Here is a 14,167-nt window from a genome sequence, read left to right on the forward strand (position 1 = left end):
TACATTCCTTGTTTGATCTCAAGTTCTAATAAAACTAATCTGCTCTAAGCTTGATTTAAAACCTTTGCAGAAAATAACCCCTTTATAAATTGTTAGAATTAAGCCATTTTCTCTTTCTCCTTCAGTCTTGCTCCTACTTTAGAAAGCTTTCCCAAATTAACTGTGTTCAATGCCAATGTTTCTTTCCAACAACTGCTTCGAACATGGGTATTCAATGTAGATTATTATAAATTTACATTTTACAATTTACATTTGTATTTAAAAACTATATTCTGTATACAGCTAATATTGAGTTATTTTCAAGTCTGAGTAATCCATCTCCTCAACTAGAATATAAGCTTAATAATGGAAGGAAAGGAATCTGCTTTTTCTTTCCTATTTTCTTTCAGCCAAGTACATAGATATACCAGGTACATAATAAAATGTTAGCTAACTTTCACAGACTATGTGAGGAACCAACTGCACCAAAGGAGAAATCACTATCCCACGTTCCTACCTGCTGGTGGCCAAGCCTTGATGTAACCTGTGCAGTGGACGACCACGAAGTGAGGTTCCCCATCCTTCACAGAGCCAAGTCCATTCCTAGAAGAGTTACAGGAGTCAGGAGAAAAATTCTACCTAGTAAAACTTAAAGAGCAATGCTTGCTTAGCACCTTTAACTGCAGGCTCTTGGGTGTTTCAAAAACAGGATAGATAATCAGTAGTTGGACCTTTGCCACCCTAAAGTGACCACCATATTTTTGACCCTTACCAAAGTAAAGCAATAAAAGGTACTGCAAAAGAAGGAAAGTATGTAAAGTAGTAGGGCAACTTCCATAAACAGGATGAGCAAGAGAAACTTTAGATGTTCAGGAAAACATTGCCAGAAAAAAAAGTAACCAGGAGGTAAGGGATAAGGGTGAGGGCTGCTGAAGGAAGGACTATAGTGAGATAGCCAAAAAAAAGTGATGATTTCTACAGGTACCTGGCCATTGCTTTGGTTTTCACTGCTTAGGACCTCACCTGCATCTATTCCTCACAAAGCTCAGTCTATTCACAGAGACTGGGTCCACAGAGCTGTTGCCACACCTATTTCAATGAACAAAAGAAATTAAAAGCAGTCAGTCTGTATTATCAAAGAACTTTCCATAGTAACAGCAGGATAACAGGCTCTGGATACAACTAGACACAAAAACTGGTAATCCTTCTAAAAAGAAAGGATAAAGGTAAGTCAGGTTTGGTATTTCTAAAACTGTCTTAGAATTTGAAGTCAAAATGTTCTACATGTTTTTCAAATGCAAAGATTTTCTACATCAGGAGCTGGCAAACTTTTTCTGTAAAGTATCAGATAGTATACATTTTTAGCTTTATGGGCCATATACATTCTGTTGTAACCAGTCAACTCTGGCATTATAGCACTAGAGCAGCCACAGATCATACACAAACAAATGAGCATAGCTATGTTCCAATAAAACTTTGTTTACAAATATAGGGCTATGGCTTGTTTACTCTTGCTCTACATTAACCACAACCGAATCTAATTGTTACTTATCTTTCTCCTGCCTATCTCTTCAAATTAGCTACATACCACATATTGGGATACTCCCTCCAATCCTACTTTCCCTCTATCATTTCCTTAAAATAATAATAAAACATAGCTTAATATGTGCTATGCTCTGTTCTAAACATCTTTACATATATTAAAACTCATCTAGGCCGGGCGCGGTGGCTCACGCCTGTAATCCTAGCACTCTGGGAGGCCGAGGCAGGTGGATTGCTCAAGGTCAGCAGTTCGAAACCAGCCTGAGCAAGAGCGAGACCCCAGCTCTACTATAAATAGAAAGAAATTAAATGGCCAACTAATATAGAGAGAGAAAATTAGCCGGGCATGGTGGCGCATGCCTGTAGTCCCAGCTACTTGGGAGGCTGAGGCAGTAGGATTGCTTGAGTCCAGGAGTTTGAGGTTGCTGTGAGCTAGGCTGACGCCACGGCACTCACTCTAGCCTGGGCAACAAAGCGAGACTCTGTCTCAAAAAAAAAAAAAAAATCAGGAGGTTGGCTGGAAGTACCAGGCAGTGACAGCCACCCTGGAGGAGAAAAAGAAGGAGAAGGCCAAGATCCACTACCGGAAGAAAAAGCAGCTCATGAGGCTAAGGGAACAGGCCGAAAAGAATGTAGAGAAGAAAATTGACAAATACAGAAGTCCTCAAGACCCATGGACTCCTGGTCTGAGCCCAATAAAGACTTTATTCCTCAAAAAAAAAAAAAAAATCGGCCGGGCGCTGTGGCTCACGCCTGTAATCCTAGCTCTTGGGAGGCCGAGGCGGGCGGATTGCTCGAGGTCAGGAGTTCAAAACCAGCCTGAGCGAGACCCCGTCTCTACTATAAATAGAAAGAAATTAATTGGCCAACTGATATATATATATATAAAATTAGCCGGGCATGGTGGCGCATGCCTGTAGTCCCAGCTACCCGGGAGGCTGAGGCAGAAGGATCACTCGAGCCCAGGAGTTTGAGGTTGCTGTGAGCTAGGCTGACGCCACGGCACTCACTCTAGCCCGGGCAACAAAGCGAGACTCTGTCTCAAAAAAAAAAAAAAAAAAAAAAAAAATCATCTAATTCTCATAACAACTTTATGAGGTTGATACTAATATTACCTCCGATATTAGATGAAATCAAACCACAAAGTAGTCATATAATCTGTCCAAGATTTCAAAAGATAGTGCCAAAGCTAGAAAAGCTAGAATTCAAATCCATAGGATAGTATGGATTAAAACAAAATCCAGCAGCCTGAGTCCAGAGGCTCTAAATCACTAAGCAACATAATATTCAGTTTTGTACCTCTCCCAGAATAAATTGTCCTTAATATTCTACCCATCATTTCTAATAAGCATCCTTTCAGTAAAACGTAGTCAGTGTCCATTATACAATTTGAACTTACTTTGTGACTTTAAGAGACTTTTTTTTACCTAGATAGAAAGGACTACCATCCTTTCTACAGAATTCTAAAATGTACAGTATTTAATTTACAAACACTAAACACTAATTGAAAGACATAAGTCTCAAATTTCTAACCCCCCCCCAAAAAATTGCAGAAATGGTCTAAGTAAATGGATGTTTTCTTGTAATGTAATGGGAAATAAATATAGGTCAGACTACTATGAATTAAAACAAAATCCTATATCAAACACGTTATATATTAACAGTGTGGGGAAGTTCATTTCTTTAAATCTGCTTTTTCAACAGCAAAATGGTAACTATGAATCTTTCCCTATGGGGTAATTGTGGAGATTAAACATGATGACAAACAAAATGCACCTATCACAGTGTCTGGCTTGGGAGGAGTTCAGTAAAATGTTAGTTCTTTTACCAAATACTTTATTTATTTATTTATTTTTTAAAAATTTAATACTCTTTATTGATTTTTAATTGTATTTCCTTTTAACGATGCAAGATGATAACCAAATACTTTACTTTTTAAAAAAATTTTTAGTAGAGATGGGGTCTCACTCTTGCTCAGGCTGGTCTTGAACTCCTGAGCTCAAATGATCCTCCCGCCTTGGCCTCCCAGCGTGCTAGGATTACAGGCATGAGCCACTGTGCCCAGCTCCAAATACTTTATTCTGTGTTAACCACCCATCTGGATCTTGAAAGTTAAATTTCATCCAATTGGAGCTTGGATTTAAAATTTTAATTCCTCTGACAAATAAAACCCTGAGGTCTTAATTCTTCCTATGTCAAATTGCAATGCTTACCCTGACACTCACCTCATCCGGCAAATAAATGATCTCCTTGAGCCCATACACATCCTCATGGAAGACTGCTGACCTTCCTTTTTCACCGTTCCAGTCTTTAAATCCAGGATACGCCCTAAAGGAGGATGTGAAGAGCAGTCTGGAGTACATTTTTGTGGGGGTGGGGAAGGGCAGGGAGATACTGGAATGCAAAAATAAGCAAGCATCCTATTCTGTACCCTCAATCTCCTTGCTTAAACAGAATATGCCAAGCAGGAGATGGGTTCTTTTCCAAGCCTAAAATACTTCTTTTCTCATCAATGAATTTCACTCTTAAGTTCAAAGGCAGCACTGAAAATAACTGCATGCAAGGGAATATAGCAGTGGAAGTAGTGGTAGAAAGCAAAAGGCTATATTCTCGTGTCTGATTATTTTTAGACACATACAGACACAGACACAGAGTGTATGTGATTATTTAAAAACAAGTAATTCTGTTTCTGCATGAAAAGAGTTGACCATGAAAAAAAAAAGAAAAGTTTAATAATTTTTAAAATAATTAAAGTAAAAATAATAAAAAAATAAAAATAAAAACAAGTAATTTTATTTTTTTTATTTATGTATCTATTTATTTATACATACATACATAGTCTTGCTCTGTTGCCTGGGCTAGAGTGCCATGGGGTCAGCCTAGCTCACAGCAACCTCAAACTCCTGGGCTCAAGCCATCTTCCTGTCTTAGCCTCCCAAGTAGCTGGGACTACAGGTGAGCACCACCATGCCTGGCTAATTTTTTCTATTTTTAGTAGTTCCCAGCTAATTATTTCTATTTTAAGTAGAGACGGGATCTTGCTCTTGCTCAGGCTGGTTTTGAACTCCTGACCTTGAGTGATCCTCCCGCCTTGGCTTCCCAGAATGCTAGGATTATAGGCGTGAGCCACCACGGCTGGCCAAAACAAGTAATTTTATACTCTATGGAAACAAATAACCTGTTCAAGCCAAAATTGTTTCTCCCCTTTATTATATAGAAACCAAGGGCAACATCTGGTAAAAATGAAAACTAGAAAAATGAAATGCATAAAAATATAAAAGAAGGAAAAACTAAAGACCAACATTAATATTATCATATTAAAATTTCTTGCATTTTATTTTAACTACCAGTTTTTACCTGCTTCCACTTTAAACTTTTTCCTAGAGTTGCTCAGAAAGAGCTCTGACTTGTTTCCTCTAGCCAAACTATGTCAAAAGGACTGAATAGCATTGAAATAGTGTGAAAAAAAAGAAAAACTGTACAAATGCAAAATAAAACCAACAAAAAACACCTTATACGCTGACCAATAACTACTCCCCTATAAAATAAAAATCTATTATCACAGAACCTAGCACACAAAGCCACCAGATAATTATCCATACAAATAAAATAATCCATACGAATTAAATAATTTTAATTATTTAAAAATGGGAAAAAATGTAGGTTTGGCTTTTACCATTTTATTTACACTAACATTAAGATAAAAGTAAACTTTCATATGAACATTATCACTAAGGAAACATTTTCTAAACATAAACCACAATTAGATATCTGCATGTGGATAAAAAGAACTGGTTATAGTCATTAAAGGAGAAAATTTTAGAAGCCTTGCCAGAGTCAACAAACCAATTTAAGAGCTAAAATATCACTTATGTCTCAGGAAAAAAAGGACTTTCCATTCATTTTCCATCCACGTAACTCTCACCTGTCAAGGCATTTTCTGAAGTGGAAAGCTGCTCACGAAGTTTATCCACATCATCTGGGTGCACCTGATCATAGAGTGTGCTGCCAAACCATTCAGACTGTGGCTGGTTCAAAACAGGAGTTACCGAGTCAGAGACATATACAACCCGGCCTGTCTCACAAGAGACAATAAACAGAAAGCCATCTGCTGCCTCCAAGATCAAATGTTTCAGTTCCTGCCCAAGGAAAAAAAATAAAAATTAATACTGAACCCTGAAAAACCAAGTATTTCTACTCATGGGTAGCAGTAAGACACTTAAGGCCATATATCTCTCTCCATAAGCAACTGCTGGCTCACACCTGATTCACAGCCACGGGTTTCCACCCTAAATGTATTACCTTCAGACAGGGTTTTTTCCAATAGATATTTCCTCAATTTCTCTATGTCACTATCCACCTCTTCCTCTTTATTGCAGGAGTCAAGAGGAGGAATAAACAGGCTCACCACTAAAAATAACTGACTCCTTGACTCCATCTTCTCTGATCTCTTTTTAGGATCTTGCTCAACAAATATTCTCCACTTTCTCTTTCCCCTCAAGCCTATAAAAATGATAAAGTTTTCTCAATTCTATACAAATCTTCCCTCAACTTAGCCCAACTTGTCTCTCTTTTTTCAGTGACAAACTTAGACTAAGAATAATGTTACATTTACTGGCTCTATTCTCTTACCTTTCAATTATTTCTCAATCCCAGTGCAATCTTCACTCTACTATATTGATTTTGGGGTTTTCTGGAGGTTACTAATGTCCCCCTAATTGCCAATTCAAGTCCCTTTTCCTAGATCTTCATCATTTTATTCAACCTCTCTGCAAAATCCTGACATTGTCCATTCTATCCTTTAAATTTTATTTTCCCCTAGCTGCTTCTATGACACTGCAGTCCAATTTTTGCTTCCTCTTCTGCTTCAGGCTCCCTTTCCTTTGTTCAAGTCTTATATGTAGATATTTCCAAAGTTCTATCTTAAGTCCTCTTCTCTATTCATGCCACACTTTCTTCCTGGGAAATCACATCTACTCCTCTCCACTATGAAATAATAATACCCAAGTCTATTTCCCTAGACTTGTTTAATTTTTTTTCTTGAGCTTTCAGCAGACCTGAATTCCAAATATCTGTTAAATATTTCCAAACAGATATTCTGCCAGCAACTCAACATCGACATCTCAAAACCTCAATCATTATTTCCCTCTCCAAAAAACAATCTCCTGTGTTCTTCCAGCATTCCCTTTCTTGATTAACAGCATCTTCCCAACTAGAAGCCTCAAAATCTAACTACTCTCCTTCACAGTCCAGTGATAACTCAGTTTTATGAATTCTACTTTCCAATGGTATGTCACTGTCCTAGTCATCTTATTCTAATGAAGTGGTTTCCCTGCTTTCCCTCTCTTTATCCTTAAAATGATATCAGATCTACTAGCATATTTTTGATGGCTCCCACTATATAAAAATTAAAAGATAAATTCTTTAATATAACATCCAAACACTCCATCATCAGATTCCTATTATCATCTCCCATAACATGCTAAACCACTTGACTTTCCTGAGTAACCCAATTACTCTCATACTTCTAAGTTACTCCCAAAATCTACAGCACTATTCCCCAACTCATTTTTCATATCTGCACTTCTATAGGACTTATTATTGCACCTTTATTATAGAACTGGTTCTGTGTTTATGACTTATTCACATGTCTGTTTCCACTAGTGACTATCTCTTACCATTTTTCATATTTCTCACAACACAAAGCACCTAGTTTGCCCACAAAAGGTGAATAACTGGAGTTTGCTGAATCAATATCTGCACGTGTACTGTTAGAACAAATTAACTATTTCAATGTATATAAGTATAAAGAATCTGTGGTATATACGCTTTTAAACAGACCATTCTATTTGGAAAATTCTGATTCCTTTCTCCCAAACCATTTTCCTTCCTTCTTTCTAATCCTTTGATTAAAACAGTGACATGAAGTGCATCCTTGATTGATGTTATGGTACATTTTTTTATTCCTTATTCTTCCTGTATTTTTCAAATTTTTCTGCAGTGATCTTTTGTTACTTTTAATAATCAAAATAGAACATGGTTTCCTTATTCTGAGAAGTTTTCCCTAACCACCCTCACTAAAGTCTGGCCATTATATTCACTTTAGCCATCCCTCTAGTATATATTTATCTAGTCCCATATAAATTATTAATAAGAAAAAAAGTACTTCCTTTGTGTATGCATTTTCCTATCATTTTCACTTGTGTATCCTGCCACGCACATATTTATATACAGACTGAATTCCAGAAAGGCAAAAAATGTTTCTGTCTTCTCTAGTTTTTTCAAGTACATCATGTGTAACAGAGCACATCCCTGAGCAACAATGACTGCCTGTTAGACTACTATCACTAAAATTAGAAGGTGCTTCAGACGAAAAATAGATTTCTTCCATCCTCTATAACCCTAAAGCCAAGGAAGAGGACTGGTTCCATGGACATTGTCATTTCCTTTCTCTGTGATTCCACTGTTCTTCTTCCACCTTGCATGCTGTATTTATGAGCCAAGTTCTAAAATACCTATAAACTTGCTAAATAGTTTTCACAATTCTTCTCTACTTCTCATTGTCCCAGTGCTGATTAATGTTATAGCCAAGGATTGAAATTCATTTTCCCATGATCTGAAATTTTTCCTGAAGAGCTGAATTCTTGTCCAAAAAAAATCAAAACTTTCAACACATTCACCCAGATTCTAGACCCTCTCAGAGTTTTGAGTCCCAGAGACCTGATCAGTGAGGAAAGACGGCTTGTAGGAGCCATCAGTAGATGTGTTGCCAGTTCCCCGCAAGGACTTCATGTGAGAAACTGCCATGCGTAAGATGGTTAGCTTGTCTGGTTTTCGAGCCAGGGCACTACAGGTGGGTACCATATCTGACAGTTCTGTGATGTAGGCTGTCATCTTGTTCCGTCGCCGCCGTTCAATTTCACTATGATTTTCCCTGCATGGAGAGAGAGAAGCCCCATCCAGGTGGTCACATCTGGTCATTTGGTAGCAAAGAGAGTGATATGGACACCAAGTGAGCTGCTGAAGAACGTGGTATTTAGATTTAGTGATGCTAAAGTCTCAGAAGTTAAAGTAAAGTTTGCCAATCTTCTCATGCAAAGCAAGCATGGAATAGAAATAACAAGGCAAACAGAGAAAAAGCAGACACTGCAGTTTTCTCTATCTCCTGGTAACTTCACTTTCTATGTAAATTACCACTCTCTCAGAATAAAAAATGTTTTAGGAAATTATAGTATTTAAAAATGTTGATATCATTCACTTAAGTTCCTAAGGGACAAATAATCTCCATGTTTCCTAATTCAACTATTTAAAGGCTGGAAAATGACGAACTTCTGCCAACTCAAGTATGCTGCTCAGTAGCTGACGTAAGAATTGATAGTATAGGGCTAGGCGCAGTGGCTCACGCCTGTAATCCTAGCACTCTGGGAGGCCAAGGTGGAGGACAGCTCAAGGTCAGGAGTTCAAAACCAGCCTGAGCAAGAGCAAGACCCCATCTCTACTATAAATAGAAAACTTAGCTTGGTGTGGTGGTGCACACCTATAGTCCAAGCTACTCGGGAGGCTGAGGCAGAATCACTTGAGCCCAAGAGTTTGAGGTTGCTGTGAGCTAGGCTGATGCCAGGTGACAGAGTGAGACTCCGTCTCAAAAAAAAAATAGAATTGATAGTATAGATTCCCTTGGTCTATAAAATATTGTTTTGTTGTAACCTCTCTTATTCATAACATTAGAAGGCAGAATTTCTCGATTTTGAAGTCTTATTTGTCCCATTATTGCATAAAGTTCTACCTTCTTTATCTGGGTGTGGTGCCAGTACAGAGAACTTAACAGACTTAAAATACCATCTACTAGATCTCATATGGGTCCCCAGTCTGAGACAAAGTGAACTACGGAGCTGGAGCGAAGTGGAGTGGAGGATGCTTAAAGGTCTGAAAAGAGATCATTTGGATCTTACCAGGGTAAGTAGACCACATATCCAACAATAACACCCTCAAAACCAAGAGAGAGGCCGGGCGCTGTGGCTCACGCCTGTAATCCTAGCTCTTGGGAGGCCGAGGCGGGCGGATTGCTCAAGGTCAGGAGTTCAAAACCAGCCTGAGCAAGAGCGAGACCCCGTCTCTACTATAAACAGAAAGAAATTAATTGGCCAACTGATATATATATATAAAAAATTAGCCGGGCATAGTGGCACATGCCTGTAGTCCCAGCTACTCGGGAGGCTGAGGCAGAAGGATCACTGGAGCCCAGGAGTTTGAGGTTGCTGTGAGCTAGGCTGACGCCACGGCACTCACTCTAGCCTGGACAACAAAGTGAGACTCTGTCTCAAAAAAAAAAAAAAAAAAAAAAAAAAAAAAACCAAGAGAGAATGATACCATTGTTAAGAGGAATAATCCAGTAGTTTTCGAAGAGGAATTTTTAAAAGCCCAGTAGGTTCCTGAGTGTCCTCATGAGGATGCCTCAAGGAAAGTATCAAACAACATGCTGCATTTTTGCTTCTACTTGAACAGCTTTGCATTATTTCTTTTATTTACTTATATCACCATTTAAAGATTTTATTTGAACAAAAGTTCTTTGTCAAAAAAAAAAGGAAAGATAAATGAAAACTAATAATCTAACATAAATCTCTTTTTTATGAGAAGAGCAAACTGAAGTCAAGTAGTAAAGCGACTTTTCCCAGAGCTGCCCTAATTCCCAATACAGTGCTTTCTCTACTACATCATGCCAAACCAGTTTTCTGAAGAGTGAAATGGTTAGTGGGAGGCACAGGTTGAAATGGCAGCAAAATGAATTTGTGGCTTAAAGAAATAAATGATAGATAAAGGGGGAAAACGGTAAAAACAGATGTTATTGTATCATTGATCTATCCCCTAAGTCTCAAAGTTTATCACAAACCACAGAGTCCACAGGACAAAAAAGTTTGGGCACATTTCTTCTGTAGTATTTCCATATTATGAACAAGTCTCCAAAAAGAACTGTAGAGTTACTTTTCCAAGTGGCAAAAGGTTCTCATCACACAGGTCCATATTTAGTTACCTTTCCTGAGACACAAAAAATTCTACTTTCAAACTTAAAGCACTCATCTTCCTAGTATGTGACAGATTTCTGACACTAGAGTACAGAAACCTGATCTGGCCACATCAAGGCAGCTAAAACTTTTCTGGGAAACCACCACAAGAAAGGATTCGGTCACCAAAGAAACACTAGTTCTTTGTGATAGTAATCTAGGCTAATGAGTCTACATAGGAAAATAAAAGTTTTGTAGAGAGGCGTAAAGTAACTGCTAAGGTGTAAATACAGGGAACTAACTGCACATACAGATGATTTATTGGTTTTCTGATAAAAAGAATCTTTCCCTGCTAAAGCACCAACTGGCACCACTGCATTATTTCTAAAAGCTTTCTGTTCTGTGAAACTTAGCACTGACAAAGAGAAAAAGAAAAAACTTAAAACTAACAGCAATTTCTTAAATTCCTAAGTAAAGTTCCCTCAACTCAACCCATTTTCTGATGGGGGAAGCCAAAGTTCCTGTTACACCCAAACTTCTAAAAAATCCTGTCCTCTCTTGTCACAGATAAGGAAAAATACAAAGAGAAGGAGAAGAAAAAAAGTTAGAAAAAGGACAGAAAACGCAGCACAATCTGCTTCATCATGCTAAAAGACACCATTCTCCTACCTGGCAAGTCTCTCTTTATCCGCAGAGCTCTGCTCATCATCCGACCTAAAAACAGAATTAATGAACTAAGCTAAAATTAAAATAAAAAGGAAAGAGGGAAGGAAAGGAGAAAGGAATGAAAGTAGGAAGGAAGGAAGGGAGGAAGGGGAAGAGGGAAAGGAATGGAGAAAAGAAAAGAGAAAAGGAACTAGAGCAAAATAGATGCAGAGAAGGTAGGAGGATGGAATTATGGGCAGGAACCTTGCCTGTAACTCTACAAAGCCATCTGTTAGGATAAAGAAAAAGTAACTTACAAGATAAATATCAACATAAAAGGCCAATATATACTGTAAAATATTGTGATCTGAACACAGAAAGCATTTAGTCAATCAATTTCTGCAGGGACAAAGGATATACAGAATTTGAATGAGACCCAATCAAGGGAATTCAGGAGTATCATTCTCATATATTGCTCACAGTCTGGAAAGAAAATGATATCCACACATGCTACACTATAATGAAAAAATTAGAGTAAATTAAAGAGAGTGTAAAGTGAACACAACTATGTCCCCTCTCACACACCCATACACACAGAAAAAACAGCCAACCATACTTCACTGGAGAAATTATATAAACAAAACTAAGAGCTAGGTTTCTGGCATGTCCTCTATCATTAAGTTGTCCCTAAAGTATTCTTAATTTTGATTCAGTCATTTTATCTTTTCTCTGCAGTAAAGTGGATCCCCAGTAACAATTCCCCCTCCCTTAGAAGAGGATACAAAGGATAATTACTACATTTTTCCAGAAAACTGAGATACTATAAAGGTTGAGTGGCAACTGAAGAAACATCAAAGTTTTGGCAGGCCAGCATAACAGTATTAAATTTCATTTTAAATATGTCTATTTTATATAGAGATGTAGATAACGGCCCAAATAAAATGTCTGACATATTAACAGACTGAAAGATTAGTTAGCTAGTAAAAATGACAAATACAATTTTATCAATATATAAGAAAGTTTCTATAAAATGGGCAAAAGAAAAAAGATACAGAAAATAATATAGTAACAAGAAGAATGTATATATGTAAAATTTATGTATATATTCTGATGAGAACACAGTGATACTAAATAGTTTAGAGTTTCATGTTCTTTGGGTTATTTCTTCTAGAGCATTCCTTAACAAACTACAAAACATTTTCTTCAAAAAGTTGAGAAAAATTCATATACTTCCAGTTTTTGAAGACCCTTTACTAAATTCCTGGGGAGGATATGGTGAAGTGAAGTACCTCAACAAATCATATCTTAAAGGAATGAGTTCTGTGGTTTGAAAAACAGTTAAATATCTAAAATTCCTATGTACTACTCCTACTACTATAGATCCACAACCTCTTATCCACTTCAATATTCCTGAATGAAATATATAAATGCATAAATATGGACATTAAGCAGGACAAATAAAGACTAAAATAGTTCAGGTCATGTTTTCATGGCTTTTTGAAAATTCAGTCAAGATACTATGAACCTGTACTACCAATACTAATTGATGGCTTGACTTTTTTTATTTTCTGAGATAGTGTCTCACTATGTTGCCCAGGCTGGAACACTTGAGCTATTCATAGGCACGGTCATGGTGCACTGCAGCCTCGAACTCCTGGGCTCCAGTGATCGTCCCACCTCAGCCTCCTCAGTAGCCAGAACTACAGGTATATACCACTGCGCCTAGCTGATGGCTTGACTTTTTAATGCAGCTTGAAATACTATTCCCCAAATATCTATGATTAACTTCTCATTTTAGATGATGCTAAAGACTTTACAAGTATCTATTTCAATTAGCTTTGATAAATTCTTCTAAAACCTCTTTACTTCGCTCCATTCCTATTGCCATTGCCACCACTCTAACTCAGGCCCTCATAACTTTATAGCAAGCTGTCTTATTAATTATTTCAACAGCTTCTTATTTACCTCCCTATAGTCCTACTCTTTAATTAAGCCTATATGCTGCTATCAGACAAATATCCTTACAATGTATTTTATATAATATCCTTTAATTCAAAGCCTGAGATGACATCTTACTGCTTCAGAATAGTTTAAAACTACTCCACCTGGGTTTTTTTATCCCTCTACATCAATGGTTCTCAAAGCATGGTCCAAAGACCAGCAGCATCGGAAATGAATAAATACCAAATGCTCAGTTAAGTACTAGATTTTTAAATAATGCATTATTCATTTTTCTGAAGTGGCTACAAACTTAATGTTTTAAAACATAATTTATTGCTTAATAATCTATGACATGAACTTTCTAAAAAGAAAACCAATATCTAAGTTGAAAAGGATTTATTGTTTAATAAGAAGCAAAATGACCAGTCGCAGTGGCTCACTCCTATAGTCCCAGCACTTTGGGAGGCTGAGAAGGGAGGAATACTCAAGGCCAGGAGTTCAAGAACAGCCTGAGCAACATAGCAAGACCCTAAAAATAAAAAAAATATTACCCAGGCACAGTGGTGTGCACCTGTAGTCCTAGTTATTCAGGAGGCTGAGGCAAGAGGATCACTTGAACCAAGGAGTTCGAGGTCACAGTGAGCTGTGATCAGCCCATGCACTCCAGCCTGGGTGACAGAGTGAAGCCCTGTCTCTTAAAAAAAAAACAAAGTATATTTCATCATCTTCATAGGTTATTTAAACAAATGTAAGTTTATTTCAATCAGAAGTCCAGCCTCCAAAAGAAAATGTTTCTCTATGGTTATTAATAAAATAAAACCATTATCTGTACACCTATTATTTGTAGCAATCCATTTAAAAATAAATGTCAGCCACAAAATCCACAGTTTGTCTTTCTCTGGACGCTTAGCAAGCAGACAGCTATAGCTATTACATACACAGAAAGACAGTACATAAAATATACTGTTAGCTTGGAGCCATGTCACCTGAACATAAATGACAGTTACAATGCTAAGTTTTACCAGCTTTCAGAATAGGAAGGAGACTGGACAATGGAA

The 14,167-nt window shown here is 37.4% G+C and overlaps 1 protein-coding gene across 7 annotated transcripts in view; it reads right to left on the reverse strand.

The window, feature by feature from the left end:
- The window catches only part of ARNT (aryl hydrocarbon receptor nuclear translocator), a 66,870-nt gene that overhangs the window by 20,551 nt on the left and 32,152 nt on the right, over positions 1–14,167 (reverse strand). For 4 of the 7 annotated variants that reach the window (XR_012918156.1, XM_076000096.1, XM_076000094.1 and 1 more), the window contains 6 exons: positions 11,193–11,237; positions 8,242–8,455; positions 5,447–5,660; positions 3,747–3,849; positions 1,003–1,068; positions 497–582 (listed from right to left, as the gene is read on the reverse strand). Coding sequence is in view for 6 of the 7 variants with exons in the window: in XM_076000096.1 (XP_075856211.1) it covers positions 497–582; positions 1,003–1,068; positions 3,747–3,849; positions 5,447–5,660; positions 8,242–8,455; positions 11,193–11,237 (728 nt within the window). In the remaining variant the exon portion in view is untranslated. The remainder of the gene's footprint in view (positions 1–496; positions 583–1,002; positions 1,069–3,746; positions 3,850–5,446; positions 5,661–8,241; positions 8,456–11,192; positions 11,238–14,167) is intronic. The other 3 variants (XM_076000098.1, XM_076000097.1, XM_076000095.1) reach the window with 1 other exon arrangement.

This window comes from Microcebus murinus, chromosome 2, assembly GCF_040939455.1.
Source record: "Microcebus murinus isolate Inina chromosome 2, M.murinus_Inina_mat1.0, whole genome shotgun sequence".
In the NCBI taxonomy this organism is placed as follows: Eukaryota; Metazoa; Chordata; class Mammalia; order Primates; family Cheirogaleidae; genus Microcebus; species Microcebus murinus.